The sequence below is a fragment of the Prenolepis imparis genome, unplaced genomic scaffold (genome assembly GCF_030444845.1).
Source record: "Prenolepis imparis isolate NDT839.2.m4 unplaced genomic scaffold, iyPreImpa1.0 SCAF_79, whole genome shotgun sequence".
Lineage (NCBI taxonomy): Eukaryota > Metazoa > Arthropoda > Insecta > Hymenoptera > Formicidae > Prenolepis > Prenolepis imparis.
In genome coordinates, this window is record NW_028141237.1 from 32,998 (window position 1) to 45,249 (window position 12,252).

The 12,252-nt window shown below is 31.5% G+C and overlaps 1 protein-coding gene across 1 annotated transcript; it reads right to left on the minus strand.

The window, feature by feature from the left end:
- Positions 1–10,528: 10,528 nt before the first annotated feature.
- Positions 10,529–11,677, minus strand: LOC145947428 (uncharacterized). Its single transcript, XM_083057208.1, has 3 exons — positions 11,481–11,677; positions 10,953–11,081; positions 10,529–10,611 (listed from the first exon to the last, which is right to left on the minus strand). The coding sequence occupies exons 1-3, from the start codon at positions 11,590–11,592 to the stop codon at positions 10,529–10,531; spliced, it is 324 nt and encodes a 107-aa protein (XP_082913334.1). The 5' UTR covers positions 11,593–11,677.
- Between the last annotated feature and the right edge of the window lie 575 nt (positions 11,678–12,252).

A 12,252-nucleotide genomic window follows, 5' to 3' on the forward strand; every position in this document is an offset into this window, starting at 1 on the left:
TGATCAAACGAATACAAATCAATTTGAAAATACAATCATGGAAGAAAATAATATACCGAAAGAAATAGAAAAAGAAATTGAAGAATTTCTAAATGGTAAATATAAATAATAATTAATTTATTTAAATAAAATAATATTTTTTTTTAAATTTGTTAATTGTTTTATTTAAATTAATATATTATCACATTAACATATAATCTAATATATTTTTTAATTAAAAAATTTCAGTAATTGAAGATGATCAAATAAATACAAATGAATTTGAAAATTCAATTGTGGAAGAAAATAATATACCGAAAGAAATAGAAAATGTTCTGATAAATAAAACAAATGGATTTGAAATTAAAAATATAACGATGAATCAATTAAATATATCAACAGAAATTGAAGAATTTCAAAATGGTAAAAATATAAACAATAATTAATTTATTTAAATAAAATATTTTTTTATAAATTTGTCAATCGTTTTATTTAAATTAATATTATTACTTATATATATAGAATATAACCTAATCTATATATATAAATAAAAAATTTCAGTACTTGAAGATGGGCTAGATCATGTATTAATAATGGCATTAGAAGAATTTGAAAAACGAGAGGAGCTAAAGAAGGAGGAGTGCATGAAGAATGAATTTAAAGATAAATTTCAGAAAAAAAATAAAAAGCGGAAAGAAGATAATAATGACAATGATGAAAAAAAGGATAAACAAATTAAAAAAATATAATTTGGTATAAAATAATTATTTAAATTATTAAATATGTGTATTTTTTACATGTTTAGATATTTAATAAAAATTATATATTAAAAATTTTTATTTGTTAATTATTATTTAATAAAATTCGCTGCTTTTTAAATTTCTATACGCTAATTTAATTATTTTTTCAAAATTAATAGAATAAATATTACAACTTTTGTTTGAGATATGCCCAAATATAATATTAATAATTAAATTTTCTACAATTTGCAATATGGGATACGTAACAATAACAGTAATATTATATGTAAAAATTATAGTTTACAAAACTTAATTTAAAAAAATTAATAAACTAACATCATAAATAATAAAAATAACAAACAATAATAAAACTAAAAAACTAATAAATAAATAATAAAAAAAATAATATTTATAATATTAATAACAATAAAATATTTATTTAATAATAAATTAATAATAAAAAAATAATATTAATAATATTAATAATAATTTATTTATATAAATAAATAATTATTTATTTATGTAAATAAATTTTTGTTATGTTTTGTGGCGGGAGAGAGAGAGAGGAAGAAGGAGACTAAAGGGAAAGAAGATATATACCTAACCTAACCATATTATCTCTTTCTCTCTTTCTCTCTTTCTCTCTCTCTCTCTCTCTCGCTCTCTCTCTCTCTCTCTCTCTCTCTCTCTCTCTCTCTCTCTCTCTCTCTCTCTCTCTATCTATCTATTTATCTCTCTCTGTCTCTCTTTGAAATTAAAATTTACTTACATCATGCTCACTGGTGTTGCACGCATTTTCGTTTATCTCTTTAGACATCTTGATTAATTAGAAGCCGATTTATACAATTATACGTAGTAATTAGAGATGTGTGACATTAACTACAAAGAACAGTTGAAAGAAATGTGGTACGCATAAAATAATAATATTGAAGATAAATGTTACTATAGTCAAGGCATACAAATTAAAGGTTTATTTACACGAATTGCACACATATACAAAAACACATACACAAATTTTTCAAAAATTACTTCTTGGTGTAATTTTGTAAAAATCACACCTTAAGGATGAGTTTCGATTTTTTAACGTGAGTCATTTAATAAATTTATCTATAATAAATTGCTGGTTTCAAATTAAATTACGTTAAATGTCATAATGGATAGGTCAAATAAAATAGAAAATGTTATAATAAATAAAATCCGCACAACAAAGAAGGAGTCGAAGGTGTAAAATTTTACGAGAAAGGAAATAGTAATAGACGAAGTTATAACGTTGAAGAGGGAGAGTGAAGGGAGAAACGGTAGATATTTTACATAATTATATATATAGAAATTTGTAATAATTGTGTTTAAATATTTGTAATTAATATTATTTAATAATTACACTTTTATTATATTTTTCTTATATGAAAAAAAGATTTCTAAGATATTAAAAATTCAATTATATAAAAATTATATAAAAAAAATTTATATAAATTATATAAAAATCTATATTATAAAATTATATAAAATAGATATAGATAGATAGAAAAATATATAGAATTATATAAAAAGGCTGCTGTGCGCCTGTAAAAAAAGGCTGCTGTACGCCTATAAAAAAGGCTGCTGTGCGCCTGTAAAAAAAGGCTGCTGTGCGCCTATAAAAAAGGCTGCTGTGCGCCTATAATAAAAGGCTGCAGTGCGCTTATAAAAAGAGGCTGCTGTGCGCCTATAAAAAAAGGCTGCTGTGCGCCTATAAAAAGAGGCTGCTGTGCGCCTTTAAAAAGAGGCTGATGTGCGCCTATAAAAAGAGGCTGCTGTGTGCCTATAAAAAAAGGCTGCTGTGCGTTTATAAAAAAAGGTTGTTGTGCGCATATAAAAAAAGGCTGCGGTGCGCCTATAAAAAAAACTGCTGTGTGCCTATATAAAGAATTAATATAAAACATAATAAGCACGAAAAAGAAAAGATTCATCAAGAAAATCGATGAACTAATGAATAAATAATTCTTGGTCATACAGAAAGACAAATAATATTTTATATATATAGAATAATATAAATATAATTATTACGGCACTTATATAGATATATATAGATAGATATAATTTTTTTATATAAAATTGGGCAATAACATATATTTGAGAACATATATATTCAAAAATTACTATTATACATATTTAAAAAATACTCTATTGTTATTTAACAATTCGTATAATATACCTACATATACGTCGTATACGGTACGACGTAGACAAGTATGCCTCAAAAGAGAAAAGGCGGAAATTTGTATAAAGTGAGTCGCGAAAGCAAGCGCTTACGACAAATACGAATAATTGAGAGTTTTGAGGAAAGGTCTCAACGACTTGAAGCTAATGTTCAAAGAAATTCTCAGGAGAGGATCAATGAAAATGATAACGCAAGGTCTCAACGACTCGAAGCTGATGCTCAGAGACATGCTCAGCAAAGGACCCACGAAAATGATGACGCAAAGTCTCAACGACTCGAAGCTGATGCCCAGAGACATGCTCAGCAGAGGGCCGACGAAAATGATGACGCAAGGTCTCAACAACATAACATCAATCACTATTCTACATATTCGGTTTGCATGTTTTTCGAGCATCTCTTGCTATCTCGAATTATCTCGGCGATAGCGTCAGCCATCTCGATTCCACCTTTACTCTTGAGTGGTATGGCCCACGCGTACTTGCTCAACGCATCGATGATGGTGAGTATGTAGTGATAACCTTTGTTGAAACGAGAATACGGACGCATCTCGACGATGTCGGCTTGCCACAGATCATCGTATCCTCGCACTATGACATGTCTTCGGGGAAAATTTTTTCTTGCCGGCGCGTGCAGTTCGTTCACCAACTGCCGTCTCTCCAAACTATGTTGTTTCATCGCTTCGTCGGTTTTTCCCGATCGTCGTTTGCTGCTGTTTGTTTTATCATTCATTTCCGTTCCTGAGCCGTTCGTAGCCATTCTTGACCCGTTCTTGAGCCGTTCGTAGCCGTTCTTGATCCATTCGTAGCCGTTTGTAGCCGTTCTTGACCCGTTCTTGACCCATTCCTGAGCCGTTCTTGATCCGTTCGTAGCCGTTCGTAGCCATTCTTGACCCGTTCTTGAGCCGTTCGTAGCCGTTCTTGATCCGTTCGTAGCCGTTTGTAGCCGTTCTTGACCCATTCCTCAGCCGTTCTTGACCCGTTCGTAGCCGTTCTTGACCCGTTCGTAGCCGTTCTTGACCCGTTCTTGACCCGTTCGTAGCCGTTCCTGAGCCGTTCTTGAGCCGTTCTTGAGCCGTTCTTTAGCCGTTCTTGAACCGTTCTTGCGTTGTTTACTTCCGTTCTTGACCCATTCGAAAATCGTTCTTGATTCGTTCGCTACCTTGTTCACAGTCGTTTCTAACCCGTTCATAGCCTTTCCTGACCCGTTCGCAGCTGTTTTTTCGAGGAGAAGAGATCACCATTAGATTGCACGTACGACGATGACAGCGGTAACGATGTCACCGTTGATGTCACCCCCGCGATCGCTGAAAGACTCTTGGCTACCGTGTATAACCGCGTAAATATCGCGTCCACTGTAACGGATAATAAATAAGTATCAAATATAATACGCGCTAGCAACACCTTCAACAAGCATCAGCTCATCGATTGCGACCTGGCAACTTTAGTTTTTTATAAAAGGAGACATTAAAAGGCCAAAAAAAAAGAGCTAAATATGGTTTGTTGTTATTTTGTGTTAATAATTGATATTTAATAAAATAAAAAATAAAAAATAAGAAATAAAAATAGACGTTTCGACTGTCACAGCAGTCTTCATCAATACATTAGTTTAAAAAGAATTTAATAATTACGAGTTGACATGTGAAGAGTGTCATAATATAATGAAATAAGAGTTAACATTAAATAGTTAACGCAATCCATACTTATTGTAGCGAAATTAACATATTAATATAAAAATTAAGTCCTTAATGATATGAGCTTGATGAACAAAAAAAAAACATGTAATATATATTGATTTGCCAAAGATGTGTGAGTTGTAATGGTCCAAGAAGTAACTTGATATATTTGAGATGGAAAACATATTCATCGTTGAAGGACGAGAAGATGCTTATCAAATATTACATAAATTGCTTTGATGGGTGTTGTTATTTTTGGAAATCTTCTGTGGATTAATGTTAATTTGATTACTAAAAAATGATTGTAAGTAGTAATGATTGGCAAATTAATTCGATAACTTACATCACCCGCCATGGTCAAATAATTTTTTTATTGTCTAAAGGTATAGAAAATACTGTGTCGCTGATTTCGCACTAACAACTAATGCTTTTTTTCTCAAACTGGTGGTACATCAATTCGGTTTAAATATGTAAATAAGCTAATCATAAACATATAACAGATTGAAACAAATATAACTGTAAACAATTATTTATCTGTTAAGATGTCGAGAATGTCAAAATATGACCCACCCAATAATTTCGTGTCTTTGTTTAGATTAAGACCGTTTTTGTTCTTTTATATGTAACATCTCGGAAATTAGTCTTTTGTGATAATTGCTTTCGCGGTCTAAAATTTTAACATTATTCCAATCAAAAGCATGGTTTTGATTTATAATATGTTCTGAAATCACTGACTGCTTTGTTGGATCTAATTTTATATTTTCTATGTGTTCTTTGATTCTAGATCTTAACTGTCTTTTTGTCTGCTCCACATAGGAAGCGTTACATTCTGAGCAATTTATTTTATAAACTACATTATAAGATGGATTCCCGTTATCTTTATATACTTTAATAAATTTATTAAGGTTATTAAGTATTCTGTATCCCACTTTATGTTTCGATTTTCTCATTGAATGGGTAATCGATTCGGAAATCGAGTTGATGTATGGTATAACTAAGAACTTATTTTCAGCATTTTTTTTTTTTTAGTCAACCGTGATGAAGTTATTTCATTGTTGTTGTTGAATTTGTTCTTAATGAGGTATTTTATCCTGCGATTGATTTCATCAAAAAAAAAAAAAAAAAAAAAAAAAATGAGATGGAGAGGAAAACCGTTGCAGAGCAATATATTTATAATTTTCTCTAAATTCTTTTTATGGAAAGTATGATGTGATAATAGCAATGCTCTGTCAACTAAATTATAAATCGTACCTATTTTATGACAAATAGGGTGATTGGAATAAAAAGATAGTGATCTTCCTGAAAAGGTTTTTTTCTGGAACCAATCTATATATATTTTGTTGTTATTAACTATGATATTTAAATTCAAGAAACTTATGCAACGATCGGCCTCCCATTCAACAGTAAATTTTAATCTATTGTTACAATTGTTAAATCTTTCAACGATGTCTGTTATTGTATTCGCTGGTGCTGCTAATATGATATCATCTACATAGCGATAGTAGAATGATATTGCTGTATCTAATGTGTTTATAATAGTATTTTCTAGATCTTGCATAACTAGGTCTGAAATTATTGGCGATAACGGAGAACCCATGGGAGTACCATAAGTTTGTTTGTAAATTTTTTCATTGAATATGAAATAAATAGATGATAAAACAAAGTTACCCAGTGAGCATTATTGAGAGGAAGAGCTCTTTAAGAGAACTTTTGAAGACTTCATTAATATTTCTCAAAAATGATATTAGTAAGTTATCTTTTTTTTTTTTTTTGTAAGATATCTTTCAGAAGAGCTCTTTATATTGTCTATTCATAGATGTCTGTAGAGTCTCTAGCAAGCGTGCTATTTTACGAACGCCGCACATGGGCAAGCCTTATATACGTGTGTGAACTGCGTGCTCTGAGTTGAATTTCAAGGAGATAGCATTTACGTTCTTCGATATTAACGTTTAATCTTTCTTTCTTAAATTATAAATATTATTATTAAATATGTATTTGAGCATAAAATAGGGATTATATATTTTCATATATTTTTTTGTTATTTGTTCTATGTTGCCTCTATATCCAACCAAAGAAGGGTTACGTCTGCAAAAGCATGTTGCAATCATAAAGTTTTTTTTTTATTCAAAGTCTATGGGCATTTTGAAACCTGTTTTAATTTTAATAAAATGTTATAAAAGAAATGTATACCAAGAGTTATATTTTTTTAAATATAAAAATATGTAAAAATATAATACTACAAATAGCAATTCTTAACGGTAACCTTTTATGATATTTAAAAGAAGTCAGATTGTGGAATTCTTTTAGATATCGTTTATGTGATGTCTTTCTTTCCTCTAAAATCGACACATTGGAGGACTTATTGATATCATAATATTATCATTTTGATGGAGTTATCGGAAGTCCGACTCTTAAACTTGAGTACTTTATGAATTTCTTTTGATAATATATTGCTCACTGGGTAACCATGAAAATAAATTTCTCTTTTGGAATTTTTGTGTGTAGTTTAATATAATTCCATCTGTTAATAATACTTCCAATTGCAAGATCTAGAGGTACATTTGTAAAAAGTGAAACCACATCAAATGAAATTAAAACATCCTGTTCTCTTAATGTTTTCCATTCTCCATTTTTCTCTCACCCGTAAGCAGTCCCAGCTCTCATACGAAGCTTGTAGCGGTCCTTGCGGGGATGACGTCATGCGGGGAAGGGGGAACGTGACGCTAGAGACTGAGAGGCTAGGGACCGAGAGGCTAGGGACTGCGAGGCTAGGGATCGCGAGAGATAGCGCTTAGAGGAGACTAGGGACCGAGAGGCTATGGATCGCGAGGCTAGGGACTGCTAGAGAGATAGCGCTTAGGAGAGAGAGAGCGTGAAGCGTTTACTAGAGATAGCGCGCGAGAGAGATGTAGCGGCGAAGAGCGCGAGAGATGACGCGCGAGAGAAGAAAGAGATGGCTCGGCGAGGTACATGAAAGAGAAAGATAGCGCGACGCTAGGGACCGCGAGAGAGCAAACGCTTTAGGAGAGCGTGAAGCGTACGCGAAGCAGAGAGAATTTAATTCTACTAATATTTTAATAATAAATTTTTATAATTTAAATAATGTCACGATGAGGGAGAAGGACGTCTTATTGTAGAATAAATATATTTTTCTTTTAATATTAATAATTTTTAATTATATATGCGTGTAATACAGGTGTATCTGAATATAAGAAAAAATTGAATATATAAAAATAATATATCAAATAATTGATATTAAATATAAAAGGAATAATATAAGAATATAAAAATTTAAAGAGTATAGAATTTAAAATATAAGAATATAAAATTTAAAAAAAGTGTATAGAATTTAAAATATTTAAAAATATATAAAAAGATAGATAATAAAATGAATTAATATTATAAATGATAAAAATTAATAATATGAAATAGACCCCCCCCCCCGGCAGTGGATGTGATAACGGCGGTGGGGTGGCAAGCGGAGGTGCGGTGGTAGCTGCGAGGCGGTGAGACGGTCGGGCAGCAGGCGATGGTGGGGGCTGCGCCGTGGATGCTCCTTCTATGACGGACAAAAATTTTTTATTAATTATTTTAATAATTTTTAAATTAAAAAGAAATACTTACAACACACTCTCAATCTTCGTCCCTCACATCCAACTCATCGTTTTCTAGGTCCGCATCCGGAATATTATGTTCTGACAACACATCTGATTTGATCTGATTGGATGGCAATAGCAATGGTGGCCATGGTGGCAATGTCATAATCATTGGGTTCCTTTCAACTTTCACTTGTCCACTTAAAAAAATGCAATATCTTTTGATATCGACGCTGAAAACACGCGATTCGGTTGTGTTTAGATGATATGACGCAGTTACATACGGTAGTTCCCATTAATTTTCTTTCATGAAATTGTAGAAAATGGGTCACATCTCTTGCTTGAGGTTTTTGCACATCAAGTTCGCGATTTTTCTTAAATAATGCACCATCGAAGTCACTGGAATGTTTTTCAATCTTTCCTGAGACGCCATCTTCACTTTCAGAGTTCTCACTTTAAGTGTTTTAATTTTTTTAAACAGTTTATTGTGTGCAAATAGGGCATAGACTGCACGATACTATTTGAGACACTGATAATCGACATTCGCAGCATCTATCTCCCAAAAGTAAAATGTATCTTTCAGTATCGTGTTTCCGCACAGCACGAACACGTGAAAATAAGTCATTGACTCGCAAAAAACATGCTGTGCAAAATTTGTCGTTATTAAATTCATAATAAAAAGAAATGCAACACATTTTTTGTAGTTCGTCAATATCGTGGATATCAGCTCGTTTTAGAACTCGCACTTGTTTTTGTTCAGTAAGGCTCGCACTACACTCACTATCGTAATCGGAGTCTTCTAAAATTCTTATATTATCATCATCATCATCGGATGATTCTTCTTCTATGTTCATAACTTCTTCATTGTCCACTTCTTCGACATCTATATACATGTTTTCATCTTCCTCAATGGCCTCATTATTCTCAAAGGCCTCTTCTCCATTTTCGATGGCAATCACATCTTCATCACTATCTTCGATGATAATTACATCTTCTATATTCATTTCTTCTCACTTGCAATTCACACAGGACACTTAGCTCTTTACTATATGAATACTGAAGACTTTTTGACGCGGAAACGGACCCACTCTCCATAAGTTTCAATCCCCATCCCTCTCAAAATTATCGCAATTCTTCCTTAAAAAGATATTTAGGAAGATGTTTCGCTCTCGTTTACGACCGATTTTCTGCGAGGGTACAAAGCAGCCGAACGTTGGCGCCGATACGTTGCATTCTTCCTTAAAAAATATTAAGAAAAATGTTTCGCTCTTGTTTTTATGGGAGATTTTCCGCGAGGGTACAAAGCTGCCGAACGTCAACGCAAATAGGTAGAGGCCTATTAAATCACGTTTGACATGTTCGTCGCAGCGTCGGCTTAAAATCTTTATTCCTTTCCTAATGATAAAATGTCCATAAAATGAAAAACATAGTTTTAATGAACTCTAGAACGCTCCGTTGACAAGTTCGAGCAGCCGGACATCGGCGCTTCCGTAATAAAATTATATTAACGAGGGTACAAAATTGTTAATCATCGGCGCTTGTTCTATACCTCTTTGGGGAAAATGTCTAAGAACCCTCATAAAAAAGTCGTAAAGATACCATCTACAAATATTGCACTCAGAAAACTCCCCCTCTTTTGTCGAAACATCCCCCTCCACCCGCGTGACGTCAGCCCCCGCGCCTACGAGATACCCCCGCCCCGCGTGACGTCATACCCCTCGCCACGGAGAACCCCCCGCGCCCCGCACCCCCCTCGGAGCCCCATGGGTTAGAACTCTCATAGTATCCCTACTAACCACGAATGTCAGTGCGCGAAGACCGCGAAAATTTTGATTTTTCGCTGTCTTATACCTGTACACAAGGCACGAAATTTCTTAGCAATATATCGAAGAATTATTTAGGAACAATCTCTTGGTTTTCGAGATCTGAATTCCTACGTTCCTTTTACCCCCCTAGAGTGATGTAGACGAGAAAAATATATCGGTCCGAAAAAGTCGGCTGAATCGGGACATTATAAATAATACTTTCGCGTGTGGCATTGACGAAATTAAAAAAACTTCTCTTTTAACGAAATTAATAAATTCGGTTTCAGCGCGCAAATATCCTTCAGGTTTACTATATCCAGTACGAGATAGTACGAATAAAATAAAATTTGTTGGCTTGTGTAAGCAAATACATAAAAATTTAAATTATATTGAAAAAGATTATATAAATCAGTTATTTTTTATATTCAAATTTAAATAACAGAATAAATTATACAAGATCGCATCTTGTATATTTTCCGCTTTTACATTGTGTTATTGCAATTTACTATAACTAAGAAGTCAAGAACGATGGAAAATTACTTTGATAGATTGATGATCAGATGTATCATGGATTTTTCGTCCTCTGTTGAAATTGGTTTTCTTTGAGATATATAGCTTACTTAAACAACATAGGATTAAAGAGAAATTTAGAATTTGCAAAATATCTAAAATAATTATTTTATACAGTACACATCTGCATCGTGCATGGAATGTATAACAAAATATATTATAGATGTTATATATGTTAAAACTTAAATCAAGTATAAAATTTTTAGGTGTACAATAAAAGAAATGTTAAGAGATAATTATATTTACCAAATATTTAGAGATGTATTTTACATACAAGTAATAATAGCTATTATAATTATATTTTAAATATAGAGTGAGTGAGCAGATTTTTAAAACATAATTTGTGTATATTTACAAGAAAATTATAATTATTTTGAAACAATAACATACCTGTAGTGGAAACAGGTGCACTTATTTCAGAATGTTTAGACATTTTATCTTCTACAATGGTGGGTTCAAATAAGTCGCAATCTTCATATACTTCCAATACATTGCCATGCCAGTTACATGAACGTTTATCTAAAATTATATATATCATTTCACAATTCATACTAAAAGATAAAAGTAAAGATATAAATATACTGTTAATCTATAAATAAAGAAATAAACATATTATTATATAACGAAAGGATCCACTACAGCTAAGTATAACTTTTTACAAAAGAAAAACTATATAAAAAATTACGTAGAGAAACTAAAACAGAGTTTATTTTTACAAAGATCTAAATCAATCAAGTTCAATGCAAAATGGTACGGATGTTCTGACATTAACATTCATCGATAATCTTTAGATGTTTTTTTTTATATAGTACAGTCAATTAAGCGATAGAAAACAGACCCATAGATATCTATTTCATTTTAAGAGCAGGCTGAATAACTCAGTGCAGTTTAAAAATAATTTTGTAATTTATTACATACCTTCATCGAGATTTCTAACTTCATCCTGGATATCTATGTCTGATATATTTAATGACGTTGATATGTCAGATATATTTAATGACGTTACTATGTCTGATGTATTCAATGACATTGATAATAGACTAGAAATATTTGCTGAGCTATTAGTTTGTTTAGCAACAGAACTTGTTGTCTGATCTATCACAGGTTCAACAAAATTTTCACTATATGATTTATTTGATGATACGTAAGATAGATCCTCATTGTAAACATTTTTTTCAATTTTGTCTCCCATAGTATTACTATTAAAAATTCCTACAAAAGGAAAAAATGCACACTAAATATGACAAACATTATAGATTTTGACAAACATTATAGAATATTATAGATTTTGTGCTAATAAGTAAAAAAAGCATGACATTTATTCGTGTAATTAAGTATTAATTAAATACATTATTTCAATTAAATTAAGAATGAAAAATTTTATTTAAATACACATAATTAGTAATCTAATTTGCATGCAGTTATAGAAATTAAATTTCTTTTGTAACCTTCATTGAGATTTCCATCGTTATCTGTATCGTTATGGACATTTTTGTGTGGTACATTTATTGACGTTGATATATGTAATCGATTAGAAGTATTTGTTGAATTGTTAGTTTGTTTAGGAACAGAATTTGTTGCCTGATCTATCACAGGTTCAACAAAATTGTTATTTGATGAATTATTTGATGATTCATAAAATGGATCCTCATCGCAAACATTTTCACTACTGTCTTCCATAGTATTACTA

What these genes read in the sequence shown, in the direction of transcription:
- LOC145947428 (XM_083057208.1), bottom strand. Translation starts at nt 11,592, where the DNA reads ATGTCATTGAATACATCAGACATAGTAACGTCATTAAATATATCTGAC. An exon ending in AGTTAGAAATCTCGATGAAG is followed by an intron (nt 11,082 to 11,480) that starts GTATGTAATAAA and finishes ATATAATTTTAG; the next exon opens with ATAAACGTTCATGTAACTGG. An exon ending in TGCACCTGTTTCCACTACAG is followed by an intron (nt 10,612 to 10,952) that starts GTATGTTATTGT and finishes ATGTTGTTTAAG; the next exon opens with TAAGCTATATATCTCAAAGA.